The following is a 25,316-nucleotide window of genomic DNA, read 5'->3' on the forward strand; positions in this document are numbered from 1 at the left end:
CAACATGACAAATCTGTCCGCTTGCCTCCGTTTTACGATATCTTCATGGAACATAGCGCAAAAAATTTGCGTCCCCAGTTCATCCTTGTCATGCTGAAACAAGACCACTTACCAGAAGTGAGGGCGATCGCTGAGGTTCCCAAGATGGAGATCGTTCTTTTGAGCCTTTGAAGTTTAGGGAACGACGAACCTAAAATTTGCCGATTGCAAGCAATTTCACCATATTATATTTGTGCATCAGCAGCTTTGCAGCTTCTAAAATGAAATTATCGCTAAATTGCAATTTCATGCCTACCAATTTCTGTTCACTGAAATATTTTGTTGGATTTGAATTGAAAATTAAATATGCTTAAAGTTTTTAGACGCAGACATTCAGCGGCCATGTAGTAAACAATTTATTCCGCAAATGTTAATCAACCGAAAAGTGACTATTTGTAAGCGTTATTTTGTTGTGAATGCTATAGTTTTAAAAACAAATATGATTATTAATTCTTATCTAAGTTCTTTGAATTCAGGCAAAATGTTAGTGAGTGACAAATTTTAAATCCATTACTTATTTATGAGAACAAAAAATGTTACTTCAGAGCAAAAACTAAGTGCTGATGCATATGACCGCGGACGGTGCCTTTCTTGTTATATCCTCGAAATAAAAATTTCAAAACTTACTGCAGTCCCCTTACCACCACCAACGAGGATAGACCTTTCTTCAGCTAAAACATAAAATTAAACGAATCTGGGATTTTTGCGTTACAGGCAAAGCTAATGTTTGTTCGACTACCAAGATTGGAACTTTCTCTAGAGACAATTTTCTTTTCTGTCAGAGTAGTATCCAAGTCCAAACCTCCGTCGATGGAGATATTGCAAGTAGTCTTTTGTAGGCCGCCCTTGAACTCACTGTAAAAAATGAAGTGATTAAAAGCTACTCAAAAAAGGAAATTTCGGTTAACAATATTCCATAATTAATTAACATGATAGGCCGAGGGTTTACTAATGTGCAGGAGGATTCCTTTAGAAACCACAAAAATATGAACACAATATTCAAGCTCACCCTCCACCCGTACCACTGCCACCACTATGATCCTTCGAGAACCAGTCAAGACTCTCCTCAAGATCACCCCAGCCCACCCCCGACCTATCCCGTGCCGCCGGAGCCGTCCGTGGTCGCGAGTTTGTATCTTTGTCGTTGTTATCAGCTTCACCGTCCCGTTTTACCCTCTCATTCACATTGGGTAGGTCCGGAGCATTGTCGCCTTGCTGAAAAAAAAAATTAAGCAAACCTCGAACTACCCATTTGGTTATTAAAAATGCAATTTTTTATCAACTATTTTAAGTGTTAGTGGCACCTTTTGTTATCTGTTACCATGAGAAGTAGAATGATTGTTCAGTAGCTGAGGAGGAAGATATCCCAACTTGACAAATATAATGTGGTGGATATGCAATTAAAGTACTGCTTTTCAGCTAGTGGTTAAATGAACAGGATCGACGTTACCTGTAACAGGCGTCCATCCTCATCCAGTTTTACAAGTACGGTGTGTCTTGTCGAATGTAGTTGAAATCTACATCTATACCACTGAGTATACTCGTTTATTTATTTAACTCTCGGTTTCGGAAAAGGGGCCACTCAGGTGTTCTGCCATTGTACCCTCGCTTGGTGAGCTGGCATATGGGCCATGTCAGTAGCCCCAAGTCCTACTGGAAGTCTCAGGACGCTGCACTGGTGGCAACGTAAAACGAACCCACTTATAAAGGACATGTGTTCCAATTTCTACTGCTGGGTGGTAAACCTTAGTGGGGCGGAAGAGGTGCGTATGCTGCAAATGGGAGAACCTATGACGACCCCTAACAGAGGGGCTGAAAATGGCGACACTAGCCGTGAACCGCGTAGAAAGTTTAGTTAAGGAGCTGCTTACCGTACCTGTACGAAGATAGCAAATATGCGAAAACGTGATACCTCCTCCACTTCTTAACCAGCTAGAGAGAACCCAGATAGGAATAGCTGGATAGCACTAAAGTGATAATAATGTGGCAAGGGGACATGAAAGTGAAACCCTATCCCCACGGACCTATGTTAACACCCTTCCCCTTTTACATGACCCTACTTATAGGCCCAGTGTTCCTACGACTAGCTGTTGACACGCGTGAAGATTAACACATTCCTCCGTTCCCGAATCCAAGTCTCGTACAGGATGAAACTTCAGATCCGGTAGAATTGTCAAGAGTGATCAATGATGTTGAGGACAAATATCTTTTCAGTTGCATGAAAATTCGCTAAATCGTGCGGTTGGTCCATGGGTGTTTCCCTTACAGCACAGATTACGTTGTGATGGCTGACGCGGGAGGCTAACTAAGGGGAGCGCCTGAGACGACGCTCAAAATACAAGAGGGTCTATGCAATAGGTTGGTTATTTGTTTACTTCTTGATTTTGGTAAAGGAGCCACTTAGGTGCTCCTGCACCGCACCTTTGCCGGGCAGCCTGGCATTCGAGCCGTGCCAGTACCCACAAGCCCCACTGGAAGTCTCTGGGCTTTACAGCTACTACTAAAATAGGCAATCCTATGAACTAAGAGTTAGCGAACTATCTTAAAATAAGGCAAAGCGATTTGTTGTTTGATTGTTAATAAAGAAATGCCTTGAGTGTAAATCTTGTCAAAGACTTAAATTATTAAAATGCATTACAGAGCTGTTTAAAATAAAAAAATGAGAGAAGCCATCCATTTTTTTTCAAAAAAGCAAGTACAAATTTATTCAAACATCACAAGAAGATTCCATCACACTGAAATTTTAGATAAAAGTAGACGAATCCTTGTAGTAACTTGCTTTTACCTTTGGACACCTGTAAAAGGCATATTCCATAGCGGAGAACCGTGTCGACCTCTTAAAGCAATATCTTTTATTGTTCTATAGACCTTTTTTAAAGTTTTCCTATAAAATATCAGATAAAATAAACCTGAGGGATGTGATTTAAGCCTGATCACCGCTTTGCAAACTAAGTTTGACTCGGCTCCAAAGATGAGACCGCAACAGCTTCCCGTATAGCTTCATTTATAGCATTTGGAAAGGGTGAGGTAAACACTTTATTCATCCATTCTTTCACTTTATAAAAACGTCCCATTTGTTTGCCGACCGATTTATGGTAAAAAATGGTTTTGTATTACGATGGTCATTAAGCGGAAAAATATACCATCGTTTATTTTCCATTACACATCTCCAAGGAAATCATCATTTCATCTCCGAAAGACTGTCTATACTTTGGCTGTGATGCACCGTAGACGCACCAGAACGTAATGAATTTCTTGATGAAGGCCATACGGGAATTACGGCCAAAACCCACTTACTCGATGTTTTAAGAGATGAAAGATTTCATAAATGAGTATTCTCAACATTGTCTCATTGGTAACGAATTTTAATGCAGCTTTTCAGGGCAAATTTCCAACGATTAAAAGAATTTTGTGAAGCCTTCTGCAGTTATTTACCCTATATTTAGAAAAATTGTTCAGGCCCACTTGATTGGCCCACGCTTTCACTCTTTGATCCGCATTTGTCTGGAAATTATTAACGGCAAGGAGCTGCGCTTTAGGTTCCCTTCCTCTCATAGTTTACTGTTTTACTGACGTGGTAGAAAGACCAAAAAATCCGCAAAAAATCCCACTGCTTTATTACTTGTTGAGGGGAGAAAGCGTTGATGTTTTTTCATCAACATTATTCCAGTTTATTCAAAAAAAGGTATTCGTCAGCTTGTAGTTTGTTAGTTGCTACTTTTAGGATGTTATTAGTAGCATTATCCCTAGCCATGAACTATTCTTACTCTGAATGTTCTGCAGAATTTTTAATAGATCTCAAAATGATTACAAAAGGAAAACGTGCGTGCTTTATCAAGTTTGACATTTTAAATTATAAAATATAGGTGCGTCTATGTTAATTTTCACTTAGTGAATAGTATTATTGCATGGAGATTTACACGTAGGGAGAGCCGTGGTGTGCCCACCTCCATATTTAAAAATGTTCCTCTCAAATACTTTAAATTTAGCGAAGTCTTGGAAGCGCAAAAGCGCTCTGCGTTGAAATTTCAACGACGACTTTATTAGATGTGGTTTTTAGTGGAAAATATATAGATTTAGGGACATATTTTATTTTCGATGTGCTTTCACATATTTTTCAAATGTTGGATTTCAGTAAGCAATGTTTAGCCTTAATTGAAAGCAGCTATTGAATAATGTGGCAATAAAAATGATTCTATCCTAGTGAATGGATGCTTCGGGTATCGTTACCGGTTTTTCCGAAAACCGCACAGAGCGTCGAGAAGTGGCCGCCGTGGGTGCGGCCTTAACCTCAAAGGAGCTGTCCAGGTTAACCTCCATCCCGGTAGCCGCACCATTCACATCTTCAGGGCTCAGTAAGGAATCAAGAAGGCTCCGTCGGGCGCTAGATGAGGCCGCGACACCACTCCTCTTCTGCACACCACGCATGGCGGAAGTAGTGGTGGACGAAGTGTTGGACGACTCGTTCAACGACGAGGCGCCCAGAGATTTCGCTTCAACAGACAACTTTAAAGAATCTGAAGCAGAAATAAAATTTTGTCAAACCTATTACGAAAACGCATCGATGGTGACGGCAAACATTTGGTACAATAGTGATATGACTCAATATTACTCAGTCATTGACTTTTTCAGCACTTGTACTTCCATGTTGAAGATATGAACTGGTGACTACGCCCTACAATCTCTCCAAGTATAACATGAATTTTAGAATGCTTCATCTATTTACAATTAACGATGATGTTTGCTTCAGCAATCAAGTTCAAAAACCTCTTAGGAAATTCATAAATTAATTAATCACATAAATTTTAGGAAGATTTTAGGAATCAGCCGCTTACAACTGATATGAATATTAAGACTATACGCTTGCAGAACATTTTACAAGAAAATCAAAACCTTACAAAAGATTTTTAATGAATCTTACTTCTCTATTTTGGTCAGATTTTGGAAATGAGCTATAAAACAATTGAAAAATATAGAAAGAGGCGAAGTGTTTAAACGGTGGCTGGATCGCTTTATACAGGCTCTACCAATCGACGTCGTTATTAACATGCAATTGTACAAAAATTTGACGAAGAATCACGAATCCCCCAAAAGGACCTTAAAATTAGGTCACAGTTATAGTGTTTGACAAATTCAAACAAAGGGGACAATAGGGTGTCTCTAAACAATAACGATTAGTCGGAAATTCAGCGTCATTGTTAGGCATGGTCGAAATCATACACCAAAAAAAAGGTCTTATGGAGATTTTTGATATATTTTAGTTTTAATATATCAATAAGGACATTGAAAATGTCGCCAAGCTTTGGAAGTGATTAAATTCACTCGTTTGAACTTTTAAAAATGAAAACATACCATGATTAGGAGCAAACGCTTCTTCAGAATATGTTATCATGCAAATTTTAGTTAAACAAGCCCAGTTTTGAAGAATAGAGTCATGTAAAACAAAATCTAACTTTAGAACTTCGCATCATTTACATAAATATCAAATTTCACTTGATAAAATTTTACGTTTTCAAACAAGGGTGAAAAAGATATGGTTCATAGGCAAAATTCTGCAAATTACCCAAGCTTGTCTCCAACGTAGAGCTAGCTGCCGCGGTCCCTGTTTTAGAACTGCCCTTTTCATTAAAATCAAATCCATCCAAAAGGTCGTCCAAATCGGCCCCCTTGTCAAGGAAGCCGCCTGGTTTACCCTTAAAGTCGGAGTTATAAAGCATTCAATATTACTGGTGCAAGATTCCAATCATCGTCTGCTTCTGCAGCTATTTGGCTGTAAAATGAATCCATTTTCTAAAAAAAATTGTATCTAAATTCACCAAATTTTGCCCAAAATATCTGATTGCTCAGTTTTAAGCGAAATGTAAACTTGTTCATACGAATCCCATTTAACCTGTTAGCGTAACTATAGTAGAGCTTTTTATTGTACAAACAGTACAAACACACCGACAAAAACATGTTTGAAAAATGGCTTAAAGTTAAGAAGCAAATGCTTAAGTAAAATAGTCCATTCAAACTTCAAAGTTTCCATTCACCAAATTGTAGTAAATATGCATTTAAATTTTTAAGCGATAAGGAGGTACACAATTACGCAACCGTCATTAGGTCAAGATGCTAAACAAGACCCAAAGCGGGTTTACAGCGAGGCAAGTCGAGGTAGATATTTCCCCACAAGCTGGGAAAAACGCTAGTTACTGTACAATCAAGAAGTAAAATCCTACAAGATTTACTAAAGTGCTTGCGTGACCACCGAAATAAAGCTTAAAATTTAAAAATAAAGCGCTGCACAAAGAAAAATAGACCCCACATAACCCTTCGATTTCAATTGTCCAGTCCGGCATATAAATGCTGGCTACAGACGCATGTTAGCCCACAACATCATACACTCATAAGCCTTAAAGTCTTTAATTAATTTTAGTGTCTTAGGGTCCATGTATAGCAAAAATCAGATTTGAAGGCGCATTTTTTTATAGGTGGACTGAGCGCGTTACCACAACTAACAAAATACGAAGGACGCCGCGTTATTCAAGGTCACATATTTTGAAAACTGGAAACCTAAACAAAATGCAATTGACCAGCATTTACTGCTTAAATAGTAATATTAAAAAGCAGAAGTTTATTCAATAAAATGTCCTAAAAGAATTCTGTCGCGCCAAAGTGGTGGCAGCAACGTACAGTGTGTAATAAATTTTTGTAAAAAAAACAATGACTTGAGTTTTCATAATTTTACTTTTAGTTGTTAAAAGTTTGAAAATTAATGTAATGCTTTGATTATGTAATCAACCGTCTGTTTTGACTACGTGTGTGCATAAATCTCTGCCATTATACTTACGGTGAGCGGCGTGGCCCTCTGGCCCCTCTGAGTAATGGCAATGCATGTTCTGTCCTAGTGTTGTAATTTCGTTAGACTTCTAGAAAAACACGAAACTCTACTCTTAGGAAGGTTTACTTTTCACGAATTCAATGGTATAGTTGAGATCACACATTTCGGAATGATAATTTTGGGGCTCTTGATGCCTTTATGCGGATAAAATGGGTTACACTACCTTTCAGACAACATGTTGCTGATGTGTCAATGGGCTGATAGGCTAGTGGCTTGGCTTTGAGGCTATACCCCCCCATCTGAAGTACAATGGATGAGTCCAATAAACCAACATAATCAAAAGGCCGATTTGTGAATCAGCAACCCAAGTATTACCTTTTTAGTATGCGCCCGTGTATGCAATGGCAAATACTTCGTTTGACCGTACGCCCAACTACGAGAGGCTTCAGTCTCCCAAGTTGTAATTCCACGCCCACCCCCCCCCTCCCACGCAACATGGCCTTAGTGTAGGGCGAGACTCACAGGTCTCCTCTTCTCTGTTCCTAGCGCTCTTAGAACAACCTGGTGGATTTATTTCAACATATTCATTAGAGGGAAATGGATCAGATGAAAAAATACGAAGTTTAGAGACGGGAAAAAACGTAATCGCACTTAGGCAGGGAAGACGACGACACAGTCACCAGATTAGGATTACAAACTTGTCTCCTCTCTAAAAAGTGCATTGGAACAGAATAAGTATTGCACTTGGAGCTATTTCAACAGTTTTCGAGGCTTTTTCCACTTTGGTACCACAAGTTCTTTTACATTGAAGCGAAAATTGAAAACACCTTGCCAAGTTTTAAAACCAAGAGGTTGAACAACCCAAGTGCTTCTTACGTGATAACAAACTCATTCTTGGATTGGACCTGTGTCCATCAAAAGTGTAAGCCCAATTTTGAAATTGAGTCATGCCATTTTTAGAACGTGTTTGTTGACCAATACCGAGTTTAGAGCATTTGTTTAAGTAAAGATGCGACAGATTCAATGTTCGACTCTCTTTACCTGGCCTTCATCTTCTGAGAACGAACAGTCTGGTTAGGTAGAGGTATTATTTATTTGTAAAATTATGAACGGGAATAGTGATCAGAGTCACGCATGTTCACAGCAAAATCCTCACTAGGGACTCAAAGGTATGTTTAGACAAGCATATTTCACTAATATTTGCGTAAGTGAGGTATAAAAACATGCTAAGGCCCTGAGTTCCTTGAGACGTAATTTGCTTAATTTTATCGCCTTGTGAAATTTTTTAAGCCTTTTTATTACATATTCTGCATCAAGTTCACATGGCTCTGATTTCTAGCATTGGCTTAGCAACTACATTTCTATTTTATCCTGCCATTTGCGCTAGCCTACGAGTTCACTGCTGGCACGCTGTCTGGTTTTTGGTGTGCTCCTAGGTTTAGTCAGTTCTTTAGCACGTCGATTTCCTTACTTAAGCTGCTTATGTTGCAGCTATTATTACCTGATACGCTTTACATTGCCAAATCCAGGTGCAGCTCACATTTTATATCATGGTCTTGGTCATGAATATGTTGCTTTCGTCCCCTTTTTTGTCTTATTGCTCCCCAATACTTTCCTTACCATCTTTTAATTAACAGATGTCAGAATCAAATGTGCACCGCCTACATATAGCTTGCGGTTCCTATGATGGAACTGTTTTCGCCATGTCCTACGAGCACTCGGGCATCCATGAGACAGGTCCCACCCGACTTAAGGCCGAGTTCATCGACCCAGAGGCCCATTCCGCCCCAGTTACCGCGCTGGCTATCTACGATAACACTGTAGCCTCAGGGAGTGCTGATGAGGCTATTCAAGTTAGTACTTTCTGCGGCCCTCTTCTTTAATTAATGTTCTTCCCTTCTCATCTATTCTACTTTGTCTAAATTAAAGTTATATTCAACTTTTACTGTTTTAGGTATTGATAACTGTCTGATGGATGGCTTTTATGGGTGCTCTGATCCCGTAAATAACCAATCCTGAATTCATGTAATAACTGCACGCTAAATATGTTAATCGCATTTGTTTTGGAGTTACATTATTGCAAAACAGTCTTCTATAGGCGAACTTCACTCAGTTTTTGCGGTCGTTAGGGTGTCTTCACTAATCAGGATGCCTTCTAAGCATATTAAATAAAATATAAGAAGCCTCTAGTCAAATCTTATTAGAAAATCGTGAATGCAATCTTGTGTAGATTTAGCGACGAATCCATTGGTTAGTTTACAGTTTGTACCCTATCACTTGTGTTTTTTTTCAACCGTCATTGATGAAAGCTCGTTAGCAATTTTGTTCTGATGATTATTACAGAGGTGTCTCTTTGCGATCGCCAGAGGTAGGCATTCCTTCGGATTTTGTACCGTTTCGTTGTCTGGCATTATGTTGTCAATATGTTTTAAAACATGGTGTTTTAGCGCATCTAACCAATGTTTTAATGAATAAAAATGTGACTCGCAATAAATAAGTCTTCATCTTTACGGTAGCCATGGGCTAAATTAGTCATTCTTATTCAAAATACCCTTTTAGATTTTACTATCAGTCCATAGTCTACCTTACTTAACATTTTAGTCCGATTGATTTACTGTGACGAGTGGCGCCACGGACCACGTGCCTTGACCCTGCTGTTCCATGATTGGGAGTCACCTCGCTATTTAAACACAGTAGGATATCGTTCCTCAGAGTTTGATCGAGTTCAAATGTTGTGTTGAATTCCATGCTATTACATTTGTTTTTTTATGCATCTTGAGTTCTGTAGACTTATCTATTCTGTGTATTCTGGGGCGTATTGTTGGAGTCCATCCGCCTAATGTTGCGTTGCCCAATTATCAAACGTCCGAAGCTGCCATTGTGGTAATATGCCTACATCAAACATTACTCAAATGTATCACAATAAATACAAACTTTTACTATCTCAACATTAATTTCTTTTACGATTTTTGATAATAGAATTGTTGCGAAAGGCAGTAGACGTATTGACACCGATTGGTCTATCATCATCCTAGTACCAATGCTTCAGAAAATGCTTCGTTGTCTCTTTTGCCACCATAATCTCATATTGCTATTTAGTTCCTTAGTCCTCTGTTCTCTTCTAGCTCTTCTCGCTGTCTCGCCACATCAGGATGGGTTGCCTAGAGCTGCATACCGGCAGTGTTCGTCACCTCGTCTTCGCAGACTCGCGTCACCTCTTGAGCGCGGGAGAGGATGCCTGTCTGGGAGTGTGGCGTCGCAGCGGCGGCCGTGATCGGGGCGCTAGCGCGTGGCAATGCATTCGTCAGATGCGACGTCATAAGGCTCCCATAATCTCTATCCTCCTCCACCCCTCTTTACTTCTCGCCTTCAGCCTGGCCGATGGCGAGGGTGACCACACTTTTCGTATATGGAGCCTGACCCACGGCCGTCAGGCTTATACCACTCGTCTGCGCGCACTCAACGCCGAAGGCGCCACTGCGCTGGCTGCAGTTGTAGTTCCGGAGCCGCCTCGCCATCACCACCACCTTCTCCTCCTCTTCGTCACTCCTCCATCCTCCACTCACTCCCACCGTCTTGACTTTATTGACCTCACGCAGGTTAGACAGAAGGCCCTCTTTAGCGCTAGGTTTCCCACTCTTCTCTCCGTGTCTCCGGTCGTTTTTCATGTGGAGGAGGCTTGTCTCTACCTTCTAGCAGGCATTGGTAATGCGCTCAACGCATACCGATGCCACCTTACAGAGAATAAGATGGAGTTGGTGGCAAAGACAAAAGTCCCAGGAAAGAGATTCAAGTTCCTCAAAGCGTTACCATGGCCGGATGAGTTGGTGAAAGCGGAACCGGAGGTGTATGGAGGGCGAAGGCGACTGGTAGTCCTTGTCACTACCGATATGGATGGCTCATATGTGCGAGGATATGCGGTTGACCTGGAAGCCACTTCCACGACAGCAGCTGAGGATACTGTTCCATCGTTAGCATTACGTCCTGTCTTCACCTACGATATTCATGCCATTCGGCTTACTCAGGTGGACGCTGCGTGGACATCTGGTGTTGGTGAAGTTACAGAGGAGGAGGTAGATCATACTGTATCTGCTGAAGGTGCTGAGGGGATGGAAATTTCTGATGACGAAGGTGAAAGCGGTTCGGAGGAAGAAGAAGATTTAGGAGACAAGGAGGACGGTAATGTCTGAGAATTGTGTTAATATATGAGATACCTCTTTATCGTCGTTTTTTTTCTGCTGCAACTTCACTGGGATAGATGCTGTTATTTGGTGGTCTTGGGGTTTGGGTCATACTTTTAGTGATGTCTTCATTCAATTGCTAGTATTTTGGTTGCATTACAATTCATTCTGTAGTTGAAAATATCAGTTCTGTCGGAGTTAAGTTCCCAACTTCTGGGTCGTGCATACGTCAACCAAATTTGCTTAAGATTTTGGTTGCGAACTCAGAGTTAACATTGCGTGAGTGGTTCGTCCGTTAAACGCCGCCATGCCTCTCGAGGTCATTCCTTCGTTTAAGGTGCTGAAGTCTGGCTGCAGGTCGGAACAGTCGCTCAGATGCTACTTCCACACCTCCAGCCTAGCCTTTTGTAACTTCCAAAAGCTGTCTTTTGAGTAGCAATAAATTTGCGTTCAATTGTACCATTTGATATCTACCCTAGTTAATCAGAATTCTGACGCATCATCGGTACATTTAAAGTCTGAGATCATTGTGATGCTAAAACCTGTGTTTGTCTCTCTGCACGCTGCGCCATCCATTTATTTTCATTATTTAATGCCTGAGGGCTGATTGTCATAGACACAAGGATTCACCTTTGAACTGGCCTATGGGGATCTTTTAAGGCCCCGTCGATTCAGTCTCATGTTACCTACCTACTAATCGTCTAGACCTTTTGCACGTTGGTGGCAAATCTGCTTTCGAGTTCAGTAGTATCTCAAGTACCGTATAACCATTCATCCTACTCTTCTCCGATAAACTCCCAGCTTCGATGCTCGAAAAGCTTATCAAGCACGTCATTGATGCAGCGAATCTGAGCATAATGCCCACAATATTCGAAGCTGTGCTGTATGGAAAAGACCTAAGTAAAGGGGTTTGTGGAACGCCTACCTGACGAAGGTTGCTAACAGTTGCTCTAACCGTGAGTGATGCGCGGTCGTCTATTCTTCCACGCCTAATAGCTATTTACATATTAAAAGGAGAGTTAACCTACTATTCTAATTCGTCTTATCAACTTGATCACTATTGTGATAACCACGCTGCGGTCATGTTGACATTCAAAAAGGCTTCCATCGCAGTGACAGTAAGTGGCATTGACACTGTAGTCGTTGTAAAACCTTTTATTGATAGGTATTATTTAATGCCTATGTAAGCACGATTTTAGAGCGTCAAAATGAATATCGTTTGGGGTATTTTAACCAGCTGACCTTGTTTTCAAAATGTTGTTGACAAATAAATCCCGAATATTTTCGCAACCTGATCACCCCATCATCTGCTTCTCTCATGCCAGCAAAGCCATACGTTTACTGAATTAATTTAAGTAGCAAGTTGTCTGAAGCATGTGTTAGTCTGATTTCACAGTTGGGCAAATTAAAACACACAGGGGGCATTTTGACATTGTGGCCGTGATTTTATCAACATGCAGACATGTGCGTTTTTTGCGAACTTCCGGATTTAAACTAATTTTAGGTTACTTACAGCCTAGTTTACCTTCTTCCATATTCACACTTTTAATCCGGGTCTATCTTTGGGGTAATTCGTACGTTTTTTACCATCGTCACGTATATGCGTCACCCAGATTTTCTCACCTGGGTCCGGTGTTACGTATGTGGCATATCAGGTCATAATAACTGATTACAACAAAACCCTTCCCCGACAGTTTGGTTTATACTACATAAAGCTGATGTAGGATATTCTAAATGTGTAGATAATTGTACTTTATTTTGCTTTAAAGAGACAACTGATGTTTAAAATTAAATGGTATTCATTATTATATTAGAATAATCAACGAATTCTCGTCTTATCACAAATTAACGTGGGTATTTAATACCTGTGCGGAAGGGTGCATCAAATGGTCTTATTGTGTTATATCGAAATGTTGATCTGATAGGTTGTGTAATACATTGGCTCTTTGTGTAACTTCGTTTTTGATGAAAAGGCTGTTTTGGATCTCCGCCGTTATGCCATGCTAGTAGCCTTAACCCCTTCTCTATGGCAAATATACATGTATTCTTTACAGGTATGATATCATCTTTCGTTTTCAGGAAAGTCTCGGGGAGCAACATTGGTAGCAGCGGAAAACGATCCCGATCCTAAGGAATATCCGTCCTGCTTTCTACTACTTGGTGCCAAACAGCAGCAGAGCAGAGGAAGTACACATGCTGTAAATGGGAGGATCTGTGATGACCGCCAACAGAAGGGCTGGAAGTGACATCTACCCTCGGCAGCTGTCCCAGCCCCGTGAGCTGCAAAAAAGCTATCAACAGCTGAAGTGACACTAGTCATGAACCTTCTGGATGGGTTTATTAAGGAGTTCTACACCGTCCCTGCATAGTTATCAAGCATGTGAAAACTCAATACCTCCTCCACTTCTCCATCACCTGTGTAGAACCCAGATGCACATGGCCTGCAGCAATGAAGTGAGAACAACGCTGCTAAGAGGAACAGATGCGATGCTCTACTCCTAAGGAACTCTATTGAAATCCGTTTATTGCTATATGACTCTGCCTTTGGGCCAGTGTTCCCATGACTAGTTATGGACAAATTCAGTTCCCATGCACAAGAAAACTCCAGATTCAGCAGAACTTCCCAGAGGTACCAGTGACGTTGCGGTCAAGTACCTTCTCAGCTGCGTGGAAATGCGATTACTGGCGGGGTTGAATCTTGAGTGTTTTTTACCACCACCAATCACGTTGACTCGGTAGAAAGGCAAAGAGCACTGACGAAAACGTTGCTCAAAAGAGGGTTGTGCCATGTAATGCGTTTGTTGTTTGTGTAACTCGTGTTTCGTTAGAGAGGTCACTTGTGTGCTCCGGCATTGTGCCTTCGCCGATTGGGCTGGCATCCGGGCCGTGTCAGTAGCCCAAAGTCCCACTTTATGTCGAACATACATATTCTGCCCGAGTGTTAAGCCTTCCTTATTCTTCAGGGAAGTCGCGAGGCGCTACAGCTGTAAGCAAGCTATTAATTCCTAACAAATTGTGAACTGGATGCATTTGAGAACCTTCTCAGTGAACAAAGGGTTTATCGTCATTTAAAGAGAAAAATTGCAATGGTAGGTGCCGAGAACTCTATAACAGCCCCGCCTATGATGTGATAGAGAAGTCCTGCTCGTGTAAATAGCTTTTTATCTTCTGTCGCCACTTCCATCAAATATCCCCAAATATCGAAAAATGCGATAATGGCTTTGGTTATATTTTTAAAATTAACTCCATTTACCTTCCATAATAGGATTTTCCGAAGCATCTATCTGAGTGTGAGTGAAAACTAATTCAAATGCCAACAAATAAACCACGGCTCGACGAATCTCCCTATCAAGTCACTAAAAGATAAAAAAGTCGTCCAGTTTTACTAGTTCAAGCGACAAGGTTCCCACCACCTTCCTATTGAGTACTTTCTCGACACAAATTACGACCAAGACATTTGGGCACCCACCCATGGCGTGAACAAAGAGAAGGGTGTAGAGAAAAAAAATGTATTCAATAAAGCTAATATGGCGAGAATTAGGGGATTTGTAGATAATTTATTGATTCATTCCTCTTGGAAAAAAGTGGTTAAGTGAAAGTTTTGATTAATGTATTGGGAAGGGGACTAAATTTTACAGAATTTTACAGGAGTATTGCAGATTTTAAATGTCCAGTGAAATATTTCACAATTGTTATTGAGTGTACATTCAAAATGGCTGTTTAGTGTGCGAAATTGCGACCGAACTGATTTTCAAATGGGAGTAAAATCCATTTGAGACCTCCGTCCCTGTAAGGTTTCACAAAGAAGGTCCTTCCAGACCGCCAAGATCGCGTGAGCCTTCCTGTTATAGAGCACAGGTGTCTCTAAAATGCACAATATACACGCGCGATAAAATATATGCACCTTAAATTATCCGGCTCTAACTTTATACTAGAGTTCAGTGGATTGCTTCCAAACCACCACTTAAATAAGTTCGATCTTTACTCGCTAGTGTTTTGATTTCCGTATCAACGTCTCACCTGTCTCACTGAAACGCTGAATAGATTGTGAAAAGCGCCCATTGGAAGTGGACAAGCTTACTTTGCTAACGCCTGGAAGGCTTCGATAACTGGAGATGAAGCCTTTACCACCTACAATAACCACTTTACATCACAGCCGTTCACATGAAGTACCTGACAGAGGTCACCTCTCTACTCATCATGGATCACTCCAAATTCATCATAAAGTCTGCTCATCGTTATCCTAACTAAAACTCGAACAAAACACTAACTCTTCTTTGAAAAGAAAGTACCGCACAGAGCTTGATGTTTAAACAGTTAAGCTTGTCCCTATTCTAGTGCCCCCCCCCCGCAGTTTTTTAAATTCTTTTGGTTATTGATAACTAAATTTAGCTAAAGTTATTACAGCCATATTTAATAAATAAAATAAAAATTAAATGAATCTGGCCTCATTTTGCCGCAGACGGCTGCGCCGATTATCGTCGGGTTTTCTTTATCGAGAGATCAATGGGTTGGGTCTGCTCCGGCGACACAGGCCTTGGTCTTTGGCGCTGTGGGCGATGGTGATGGTTTGAGAGATTGGACAATGGATGAAGCAGTGGATGGCGGGGACTCGAAGGTGCCCGTTGCTGTCGGAGATCTACGAAAGCGCTGCGTTCGCTAGTGGATAGCGCTTCATTTGCCGAGTGTACATGCAGATGGGATAATTGCTGCTGAAGTATCTGCATTTGAATATCAGAGTCAGGTTGTGGGTTTATGTCCCCCGCTTGGAGTCCAGTAAATAGATGAGGTGATATGGGGAAGCGGTGCGTTAAAAACTCTCGGAAATGGAAAATGGGCATCTGGATTGGAGCCTCTGGTATAAGTACCTCGGATGAAGTGGTCGCTGGAGTTCGGATAGGGTGTTGACTTAAACGATTAAGCAGTGCAAAAGCGGTTTCCCGATTGCTAGTTGTTGGTGTACTAGTTAGGTCTGTGGGATCTTCTAGAATAAAAAAAAAATTAATTATAGATGGACAAACAAGGAAAGAGAAAGATTATAGCCACTCCACTCACGTTGATGTAGGCGCATATGTGTTTTCAAGGAGCTTTCCTGTGTGTAGGACTTATTGCATAGACAACAGACGTATGGTTTAACACCTGAAAGAGGTATCGAGTTAGAATACAGAAAAAAATAATGCGGAATGAGAGTGAAGAACGGAGAACTCACCAGCATGGATGATTTTGTGATTGTTGAGACTACGTTCGATTGCGAAACCCCGGTTGCATTCACTGCATCTGAATGGCCAATCTCCCGTATGGCTATATTTATGTCTCTTCAGATCTCCCGGCGTTACAAACGCCTTGGAACACATGTCGCAACGATGGCGACGGACCTGTTTTAAAGGTGGTGAAGTAGCACTCAATTAAACAAATTTCCTACTAAAGTTAGTCAAATAAATACTTAGGAAATCCTTCGACTTCATCACGAAAGCGTTGTTTGCAACATTTACTTCCCTGTTTTAACCAGCTTCTTTTGTAAACAAAATTCTCTAGCTTTTTCATAAGCTTCTACCCCCAGAGCAACTTACGTTGGAATGTGTATACACATGAAAGATGTAGTTGGAACCAGCAGCAAATCGGCGTCCACAAGTTCTGCAGACGTAAGGTTTGTCTCCAGTGTGTATTCTTTCATGAGTGTTGACACCACTACGAGTAGAAAAAGCCTTGTTACAGTATTGGCAAGGAAAAGGACGCTCTCCAGTATGACTGAGGATGTGTCGATGGAGAAGAGATGGTCGGTCGAAGGTCTTATTGCAATAGGGACATTTGCGATCCTTCCTTTGGGGACGTCTTGCTCCTCTTGTATTGTTTGGCACAGAATCAGATGCTGACATGGACGCTGAGGTGGAGGTGACAAAACTCGTAGCCTCCGCAACGTTCGAAATACTCTCTTGCGGCACTACCAATGGCACTACCGCATCACGAGTATTCAGTGGGGTGGAAAAGTTATTCGGTAAGTGGGCCTAAAAGTAGGAAAGGTGCTGTGAAGCATATAGTTTGGATAAAATCCAGAAGTAGGTAAAGCAATACTCACCCCTGTCGATTCAGGACTCCTTCGAGAGGAAGGAAGTCCCGATAGGGATGAAGAGAGCTGAGAGACTCCAATGCCACTGTCTAAAAGAGTAAATTTTTTTCACACTAATTTAAGACACCACTAAACTAAAATGATAAGTAGCTTACCTTGAACTTCACTGCTATCCTCTATCGTTTTGGGCATCTGATCAAGGGGGAGACGTGTGGACTCGGGGAAGGACTAAAATAAAGACAAGGTGTTTACTTAGCTGGATGGCTATGTGTCACACGTGGATTCGTGTACAAAGGGAAGTTAGGTGCATCCAGTTCGCGCCGATTGTTATCACTACTTTATTAGTGTTTGTTGTTTAATTCCACTCCTTTAACCCCCTCCTCTCCGTCCTTCTCCATGAAATAACACTGCCTCTTTAAGTACAAAATATTCTTAAAGGCAATCTTTTCTTAAAGACAACAGACCCGAAAAAGCAGCATAGGTGGGGCCGAGTGAGGGTAAAATTAGTTCTCTATTTTCTCTAAAACGTTATTGATTAGACCTCTTCAATAGGGCGCCAAGGCATAGGCTACGGCATGACTGCCCAATTAAAAAAGGCCATGTGAACTACTTTTACGTAGCCTACTGCAAATCGGAGCGGCTAAAGTACACCCATTGTGGCATAAAGGATCATCCACTCTCAGTCACTCATTCGCTCACAAACACGCAAACGGCATTGTAAGGCTGTCAGGGTGTGAGACGTGTCGCTAGCAGGGTTGAATCGTTAATATCTGAGTTTATGTTTGGAAAGTGAAAATATCGTCTCTTACGCTAGCCTCCAAGCTCATCATGTGCAGTTGCGAAATTCAAGCAAAGAATTGACCACGCCATCTACCATTGAATTAATAAAAAAGGGGTTTTAATCCACTTCTCCTCTGTTCACTCTATAATTCTTCCTCAAGGGGCTGTTTCTCTTCCCTTAAGCTCAGTTAAGGAAGAGGGTAGACTAATAGACCACTTTAAGCTCCTCTCGATGATTTCTCAAATGCCTTCTTTTTTAAAGATTTTCCTTAGGTTTTGAACACGCAAAGTCCGACATTTGGTTTCCCTGTTTCAGAACAAGTCGATCTGATCATATGACACGATTTTTATAAATGGATATAGGATCTGCAATCAGAAACTAAATGAGAAGCGTGGGGAGCTATTAGCAGGAGGATCCCCTCCCCCTTCTCTGCCAAATGGCGAGGGAGGAGGGACATTTGTGGATTCACCTATCATCACGTGCTGGTTTCGACCCCCCACTGAAGTGGAAGCGAAACCCAGCCATTGCATCCAATACACCGATTGGTCGGTAAAATCGTGAGAAAGGCAGGGTTCAGAGCTTGCATACATTTGTGCTGCACTCTCCTGACCGTGGGAGAGATACGTCAGATATAAGATAACAGTCAAAATGAAACACGCGTCTGGGACAACATTATCACTACGAAATAGACGAGGTGAGGGGTCGCTGTCAAAAATGAATTCACGCATGGTCTATTGTCCCGACCTCATAAAAACTCTCCCCCTTGCCTTGGCATAGCAACATTGCCCAGCTTCGCCCATTGAGGACGTGGCAGAGGTGATCGTGAATGAGTATGACTACCATTTCCCCATTTCAATCAGCCTAAGAGACAATCTATGGTGCGAGGAAGGCTTTTTGGGGACCTCAATCCCTAGGCCAGCATATATTTTTTATCAAAGGTTCTTACAGTATCGTCATTTCATTTAGCACAATTTTTTGCCTAGAGGTATTAGTGGTCTACTGTTCCCATGGTTAATTCTGCTTTGTATTATTTTTGAAAGTATGTTGATATCTATAAAAATTTATTAAAGGGAGAGTTAGGTGATTCGTATGTTTATGGAGTAAGCAAAAAGTTTGTGCGATAACAAAAAATGACAATAATATTTAAACTCTTGCAGAGAACTCCCTAAACTATTTTATTTGTTGGAATAGTCGCCAGCGAAGATCAAAAATAATCTCTTACCTGTCGAACGAATTTAAAAATTACACTTCCAATAAGCATTTTATCTCTAAAAGCAACCAACACTAGCTCCAGTAGCCTAATTTACCTCTCACTTGATTCAATACCGTCAAAGAAAGGGTAGAACTCAACCATAAATGGTTGCACTTCATCTGGAATTTCATTGTGAAATAATTCACCTGCAGTGTAACAAGCAATCTCCCCTTATGAAAATCATACATCTATCTTGACTTTGCAAGATCTATCGCCAAAATCAAAAAAGAATGATCCTTTTCCTAATGCTAAATAAGAGGCCTTATGAGTATCCTCTTCAGCCACAACTTTGAAGGCGATTTAGACTCCATTCATAAGGCAGACAAATTGGAGCTATATCCATCACGTTTAACTGATGTGTTAAAATACTAGAGCACAAGAAAGCTTGCTGATTTATTTCGCATGTAAAAAAAGCACATGCATTATACACGTTTCTGAAAGTTGAAACAAGGCATTATAACAGTACACTCTTTGATCACCTGATGCATTTGGCATAAATGTCCGAGGTTTGCATTCATTATTTAAACGGACTTCCAGGCAAAATACGTGGTCCAAATAAGGCTTACATTGATTAAATTACTTAATGTAAAGAATAGCAATTTACTTAAAAGGACCAGACGTGGGAGAATAAGTTTCTCGGAAGCAAAAACTGGAATGGATAAAGAAAAAAGCCAGCACGCACCTCTCTAGGATTAGGCATATGAGGGTCCGATGTTAGAATCGACGATTTGTCTGATCCAGGACTTTCCATCCTACGACGCACAGGCAACAACTCAAAGGCGAAGCTGTAGTGATATAAGGCTTATTTATACTCAATCTCTTTGACCAATGGGAGAGCTGCGAGTGGCCGGGGGTCTTACCCGACTTCACCCTGCCCTATATATTGGCCTATTAGGCACAGTTGCGATGCTCGATTCTCATTGGACGGTGCACTATACGTTTTATAATGTAAAATAAGTGGATGCTTGCCTCTTAATGTTAAAAAACACGAAATTTCTTTCAAATTCAACAATGTAAAACACGCCTGTGATTGACTTATTTATTATGAAAGAGATGAGTACCTTAAACACGCTTAACTCGCACATAATGTAGGTTATGGCGCGAATGCCCCACTTGACAAAAATAGAATTGATCTTATGTCAAAGTAATGGCTAAATCGCACCACATTCAGGTTTTTAAACAAGTGTTGTGATGGTTCGGTTTTATTTCAGTCTGATTAGGGTGTGCTTCCGGATCGATGTTAAGACTTCATCTGTCAGAAATTTGCCAAATTCACCCATTAACTGAAGACCCTATACACAGTGCTAAGAAAGTAGAGCAGGTTGCCTGCAGTAAAATTATTATCATCTAGACTTTAAGAAAGCAAATTATTACTGTGTTTGAGGATTTCGCCATAGCTTAAGTCACATGCAGTCAATTCCCAGCGTCGATCAGTTATCACAGCTTTCCACAGAACACCTCATAACACCAGAAAGAAGGCAATTTCTGTTAAGATATTGCTTGGAAATACCCTTTTTTTATCTTTTCAACAGGCCATGTCGTTAGTAAAGCCGAGATGATAGGTAGTTATCCACTCACACATCGTACTCTTCAACTTAGTTAAATGAACACCACATACATCCCTTACAACGTAATGAGAATGAAGAAATTGATAAGTCGAATTTTTTATGATGTTCATTAGCTGTGGTGCACTCTACAACTTCTGATAAGTGATATTTGTGGCAAAGTAATTTTTGTTAATGCCCAAAATGATGATAGCAGACGGGCGTTGCTCTGGATTTTTTATTAAACTACTTGAAGAATTCATTTGCCATTACGCTAATCATTATTTAGCATTGCTTGTACTCGAGTGAATTACTCGTTCATCCTACGCCTTACATTGCGCATTCAGTGGTGAGGGGCGTCACCCTCATATCATACATCTAATTTAATAATAGGATATCTTAACCCTTTTAAAAATCATGCGCATTATTATTCCATCGGCCTAAGTATCTGCACGCCTGGAACTGTCACAATAATTGATAAGGTAATCGACCACTGCCTGATTTTCAGGCTAGAATTTAAGCGTGTAAATAACATGTCATTAATTGTGGTGCTTTAACAAAGAATAGTTCACAGAATCACTGTTTACACCTGGCATTCAAACTCACCAGGTGGCTAAAGAGCGTTCAAGTCAAACTAATGAGTCCACTCTTAAAGATACAAAAGGCAATGCTACCGTGTCGGTAACGTATTTAGGAGTAAGAAATCAGTCCACATTTACTCACGATGGCAGGCAGCGGTGGCAATGCCTGCATGTGGCAGCGTGTGGTTTAAAATCAGGGTTAATGGGAATGAATGCGGTGAAGCACAACCTGAGGGCATTCACAGAAGCCTTCAAGCACAGTGCGGTGGTGAGACGCTTGTCCCCTCAGCAGTACGATGCCTTAATAGTGTAAGCGTTTCTAATGCCTCCCTACGCCTATGGGTGATTGGGATCACAGCCGTAAGGATTCCAGCCAACATTCTTGGCAGTTGTTCAACCCTGTGGAACGCCAGATCGACAGATATGCTATCCTTAAATCGCACAAGAGAGGAGCTGTAGGCATGATTTAATAGTTCATGAAGGTCTGCATAAGTGGTCAGGTTGTCTCAAGATAGTTCAGCCTAACCGACAAATATTTTTATTTTGACGTCTTCCTGGACTCGGATGATAGGCAAGACGTGTTTTCATTGGTCCGACTATTAAAGTCTTCCTCTATCGAACTACAGCCCGGAGAGAATGGTGCCCTCAATTCCTATTACGAATACCAAAGCCTATACGATTGGGGCCAACTTCCCATGCGCCTTACGCATCAGGAGTAATGAACAGGAAACAGCTCAACTATGGAATATAATCCCCGTTAGTATTTGGCCATACCTTGATTACGATGTCCCATGTGTTTATGGTGCACCAGTTTTGTACTGTGTGGCAGGTTCCTATTAAAACTACTTCAGAATATACTCAAATTAGTGGGCATCCTAAAAGAACGCGTCTTGGGGTATTAAATGCAACAGATGAGAGTCTAGTTAAGAGGGAAATTAATTCGCATAGTGCAAATTTCATCATTTGAAAATGAAGCTGTGTGAGGTATCTCTAGATCAGGTAAAATCTTAACACCACTTGCCGATAATCCACATTCTTTTATAATGCCTGGAGATTGGCCGTATAATTGCAACCGCATACTTTTGGCTCCTCCGTGATCACTTTAATGGCTGCTGTGGATGTATCAAGGGGTGAAGTTTGTACTGTTTTCCAACTATGATCATTCAACCTTTAACGCAGCTGATATGGGATTAAAGGTGTTTGCAAATCGTGACAAATAACGCACGACAGCCGATAACAAAAGCAATAAGGTGCTAAAATAAAATTACAGACATAGACATGCCCTGAAATGCGTAAGAAAAATAGGGAAGGTGGATTAATATTTCATAAACGTGAGTAAACATGACCTTAGCCTTGAACGTTTGCCCCGATTTTTTGTGAGAGGTGATGTTAGTAAGACATTATCACGTGGATATGATGAACCAGCTCAACATATCTATCCATCTATTTATCTGGTGACATCGAAAAGCGATATCACAAGGTGGTATAGCAACCTGAATGACATGACAAACTATAATCTCGTTTATTTTCCACTACTCCATCATCATTTTTGTATCCTTGATGGGAGGATGTTGCTAATATTAATATTATATTGAACCCGGATCCCATGCGTGGGGTAGTCTGAGGCCTTTTGAAAGGGTTAAAATATAGAGCCCTGGCTACCATCGTTTCTAAGCCGTGACCCCCACTGAATGGACCATACTCACCCGGTGGATCACGTTCTTCTCCCACCTCAAAAACACAGGGCTGATATAATTATAGGTTTATTGAAAAACAAGGTGAAATTTTGGTACTATAAGTACACACCCTGTCGCTATAGCCACTTGCGGTGCTCACCGAAATTTCTGTTCGCAAGTCATTTCCTAAAAATATGGCTACAGTGATTTCTTCACTTCTCTTTCTACCTTGTAGTGGCACAAGTCCTATAATATCCTCATGAATTCGCTCCCTAGACACAGTAAAATCCTTTTTTTACGTTGAAGAGCAAATAACTTTTATGCTAGAAAAATCATTCATTTGTTATGGCAAATTTCTCTTACGAAAGGAGTCATTTAGTCTAACGAACATTTAGAATGAAAAAAAGGGCAATGAAATACGATACAGTGTTAACCACCAACTTGCTTTTGATGGAGCATCAAAAAAGCACCACTTAAGGTAATAGTCATTCTTTGCTTAACCATTTACTTCCAGTAATTTTCCTTGCGTTCACGATTCTTAAAAGTCAACGGGTGGCAGTCTGATTGATAAGGCTTGACTTATTAAAGTATAACACTTGGGCACATCTGTGGTAGTTACTAAGCCAACCCCAATGAGGGGATGACTTTTCGCTTCATGAATTGAAGCCTTGCGGTACGTGCGTTTGACCTGCTATTTGGGATGGTTACTCGAATGAAATGACACAATCGTGTCATCCCCCGCAACACTGTATTCAAGTCTATTTGATGGGAGGTAAATTTCCGTCAACGGTGTTGCAAGGTTAATCATTGGACAAACGAAACCTTTATTCAATTCTATGGAACAATGACTGGGGAAGTCAAATGCACAATCATTTCCACCTCCATAACCCACTCTAGCCATGTAAGGTTTGGGTTGTTGCCATTTCCTTCATACAAAAGCAACGATTAACAGAATGTTATTTTCTTAATCTGCTGGTGTCATAACCAGAACGTGCCAAAATGTGTAGAGATGGTTGACCTGCCACCGTAAAATAAGCATACCTTCACGCGGTGAAACTTATTTCACTTTTAATCATATTATAATCAGAACATGGCTTAGCAATGGGGGATTAATGTCGGTAAATATGGATGTGGTGTACATTTTTTGTAGGTAAAACCCTTAAAATTCGAAGTAAAAATCGCTCATGCAAAAGCCAAACAATAATGAGAGATGTTGCTTGAATCTGATAGGTCCTAGCATTGGCTGTGTTTGCTGAAAAGCTCAATATTTCCAGCAATGTCTGATATTTCACGATATTCTTTTGTAGAAAAGGAAGTATTTTGATAGAGATCAGAAGTCGCTTTTCAGATGTGAAGTACGAAGGATCCAGCTACAATGGCGAAATCAGCGCTAACGCTTGTTCCCCTAATGGAGTGGTGCAAATGATGTCCTCAGACCTGATGCCTTTGTGTTGAGACCACGCAAAGCGAATTAGCTTTTCCTCAGCTTTAGCTCTACGTCGGCTTTCTACTGAACATCCCATTTTAAATGTTTACGGCACTATTCAAAATCATCCAAAGCAGTAGATGGCATAGTCACATTTTAAGCTTTCACCTAGAGTCGGTGTCCAGGGTGGTCATGTATTAACCAAATTTCCATTTTGTAAATCGGAGACACCGATATCCAAGTGAGTCCATGCTCACCCAGCATCTGGCTTTAGTTTTTATCTAAGGACGGTAGTCTGTTGGGCATTGTCCCTGGGATCACCATTAGGGTGGCTTTGGCTTGGTGACTCAGGAATAGTGAATCCCCCTATTATATCAGTCTTGATGGGTGAGTCATGGACAATGCCCTATGAACAATTAATTGTTGTTTATTTTTCGAGCCGCTAAGTCATCTATTCCTGTGTGAAGCAACCTGACCATGTAAAAGTGTCCAATCAAAAGATCACAAGAGTCGTAGACCAAGATTGGATGGATCAGTATTCTGCATTTATGGTATGCCGCCATATGACCAAAACCACTGAAGTGCTTATTTTTCTGCTTTGTTTTATTCTTTTCGATTTTTTGACTCAAGTTTGAGAAGTGGCTTCTCACATCGATTTCAAGCCTCCCATTTAAGACCGTTACATGGAAATGTGAAGGCAAATCAATGAAGAATTACATTTATGGTGTGCCTGCGCAAAATACCTTGACGCCAAGAGAGGAGGATAGATTGACATTGGACACCACTTTGGCATTCTTTAAACAAATGTAAGTATCGGTTGACACCTTCAATTCCTATTATTGCAGGTCTGCTGCCTTGAGGTAGAGGTCATTTAAATAAAATAAACATATTAGTAGATCGCACTTTTGGAAAACTATGAGAGAATTTTGCACTTAAAAATTAACCTCAC

General features: G+C 40.8%; 3 protein-coding genes across 3 annotated transcripts in view; 1 reads left to right on the forward strand and 2 right to left on the reverse strand. All coding sequences in view use genetic code 11, as the record gives it.

The window, feature by feature from the left end:
• Nucleotides 1–7,356, reverse strand: part of EGR_04541 (hypothetical protein) — a gene marked incomplete at both ends in the record, with an annotated part of 8,144 nt that extends 788 nt beyond the window's left edge. Inside the window, 7 exons of the mRNA XM_024493790.1 lie at nucleotides 113–190; nucleotides 667–710; nucleotides 779–894; nucleotides 1,049–1,254; nucleotides 4,270–4,556; nucleotides 5,603–5,732; nucleotides 7,336–7,356. Of these exons, the coding sequence (XP_024351718.1) occupies nucleotides 113–190; nucleotides 667–710; nucleotides 779–894; nucleotides 1,049–1,254; nucleotides 4,270–4,556; nucleotides 5,603–5,732; nucleotides 7,336–7,356 (882 nt within the window). The remainder of the gene's footprint in view (nucleotides 1–112; nucleotides 191–666; nucleotides 711–778; nucleotides 895–1,048; nucleotides 1,255–4,269; nucleotides 4,557–5,602; nucleotides 5,733–7,335) is intronic.
• A 512-nt stretch (nucleotides 7,357–7,868) lies between these two features.
• EGR_04542 (p21-activated protein kinase-interacting protein 1-like protein) lies at nucleotides 7,869–11,969 on the forward strand (the record flags this gene model as incomplete). The annotated part of the gene is made up of 4 exons (XM_024493791.1): nucleotides 7,869–7,932; nucleotides 8,531–8,712; nucleotides 9,985–11,038; nucleotides 11,842–11,969. The coding sequence occupies 4 exons, from the start codon at nucleotides 7,869–7,871 to the stop codon at nucleotides 11,967–11,969; spliced, it is 1,428 nt and encodes a 475-aa protein (XP_024351719.1).
• Nucleotides 11,970–15,515: 3,546 nt separating this feature from the next.
• On the reverse strand, nucleotides 15,516–19,891 carry EGR_04543 (Zinc finger protein 316; the record flags this gene model as incomplete). The annotated part of the gene is made up of 7 exons (XM_024493792.1): nucleotides 15,516–16,024; nucleotides 16,096–16,179; nucleotides 16,250–16,415; nucleotides 16,611–17,045; nucleotides 17,117–17,196; nucleotides 17,263–17,335; nucleotides 19,823–19,891. 7 exons carry the CDS (start codon nucleotides 19,889–19,891, stop codon nucleotides 15,516–15,518), a joined length of 1,416 nt encoding a protein of 471 aa, XP_024351720.1.
• Between the last annotated feature and the right edge of the window lie 5,425 nt (nucleotides 19,892–25,316).

Source organism: Echinococcus granulosus (genome assembly GCF_000524195.1).
Source record: "Echinococcus granulosus chromosome Unknown EG_S00029, whole genome shotgun sequence".
Taxonomy (NCBI): Eukaryota; Metazoa; Platyhelminthes; class Cestoda; order Cyclophyllidea; family Taeniidae; genus Echinococcus; species Echinococcus granulosus.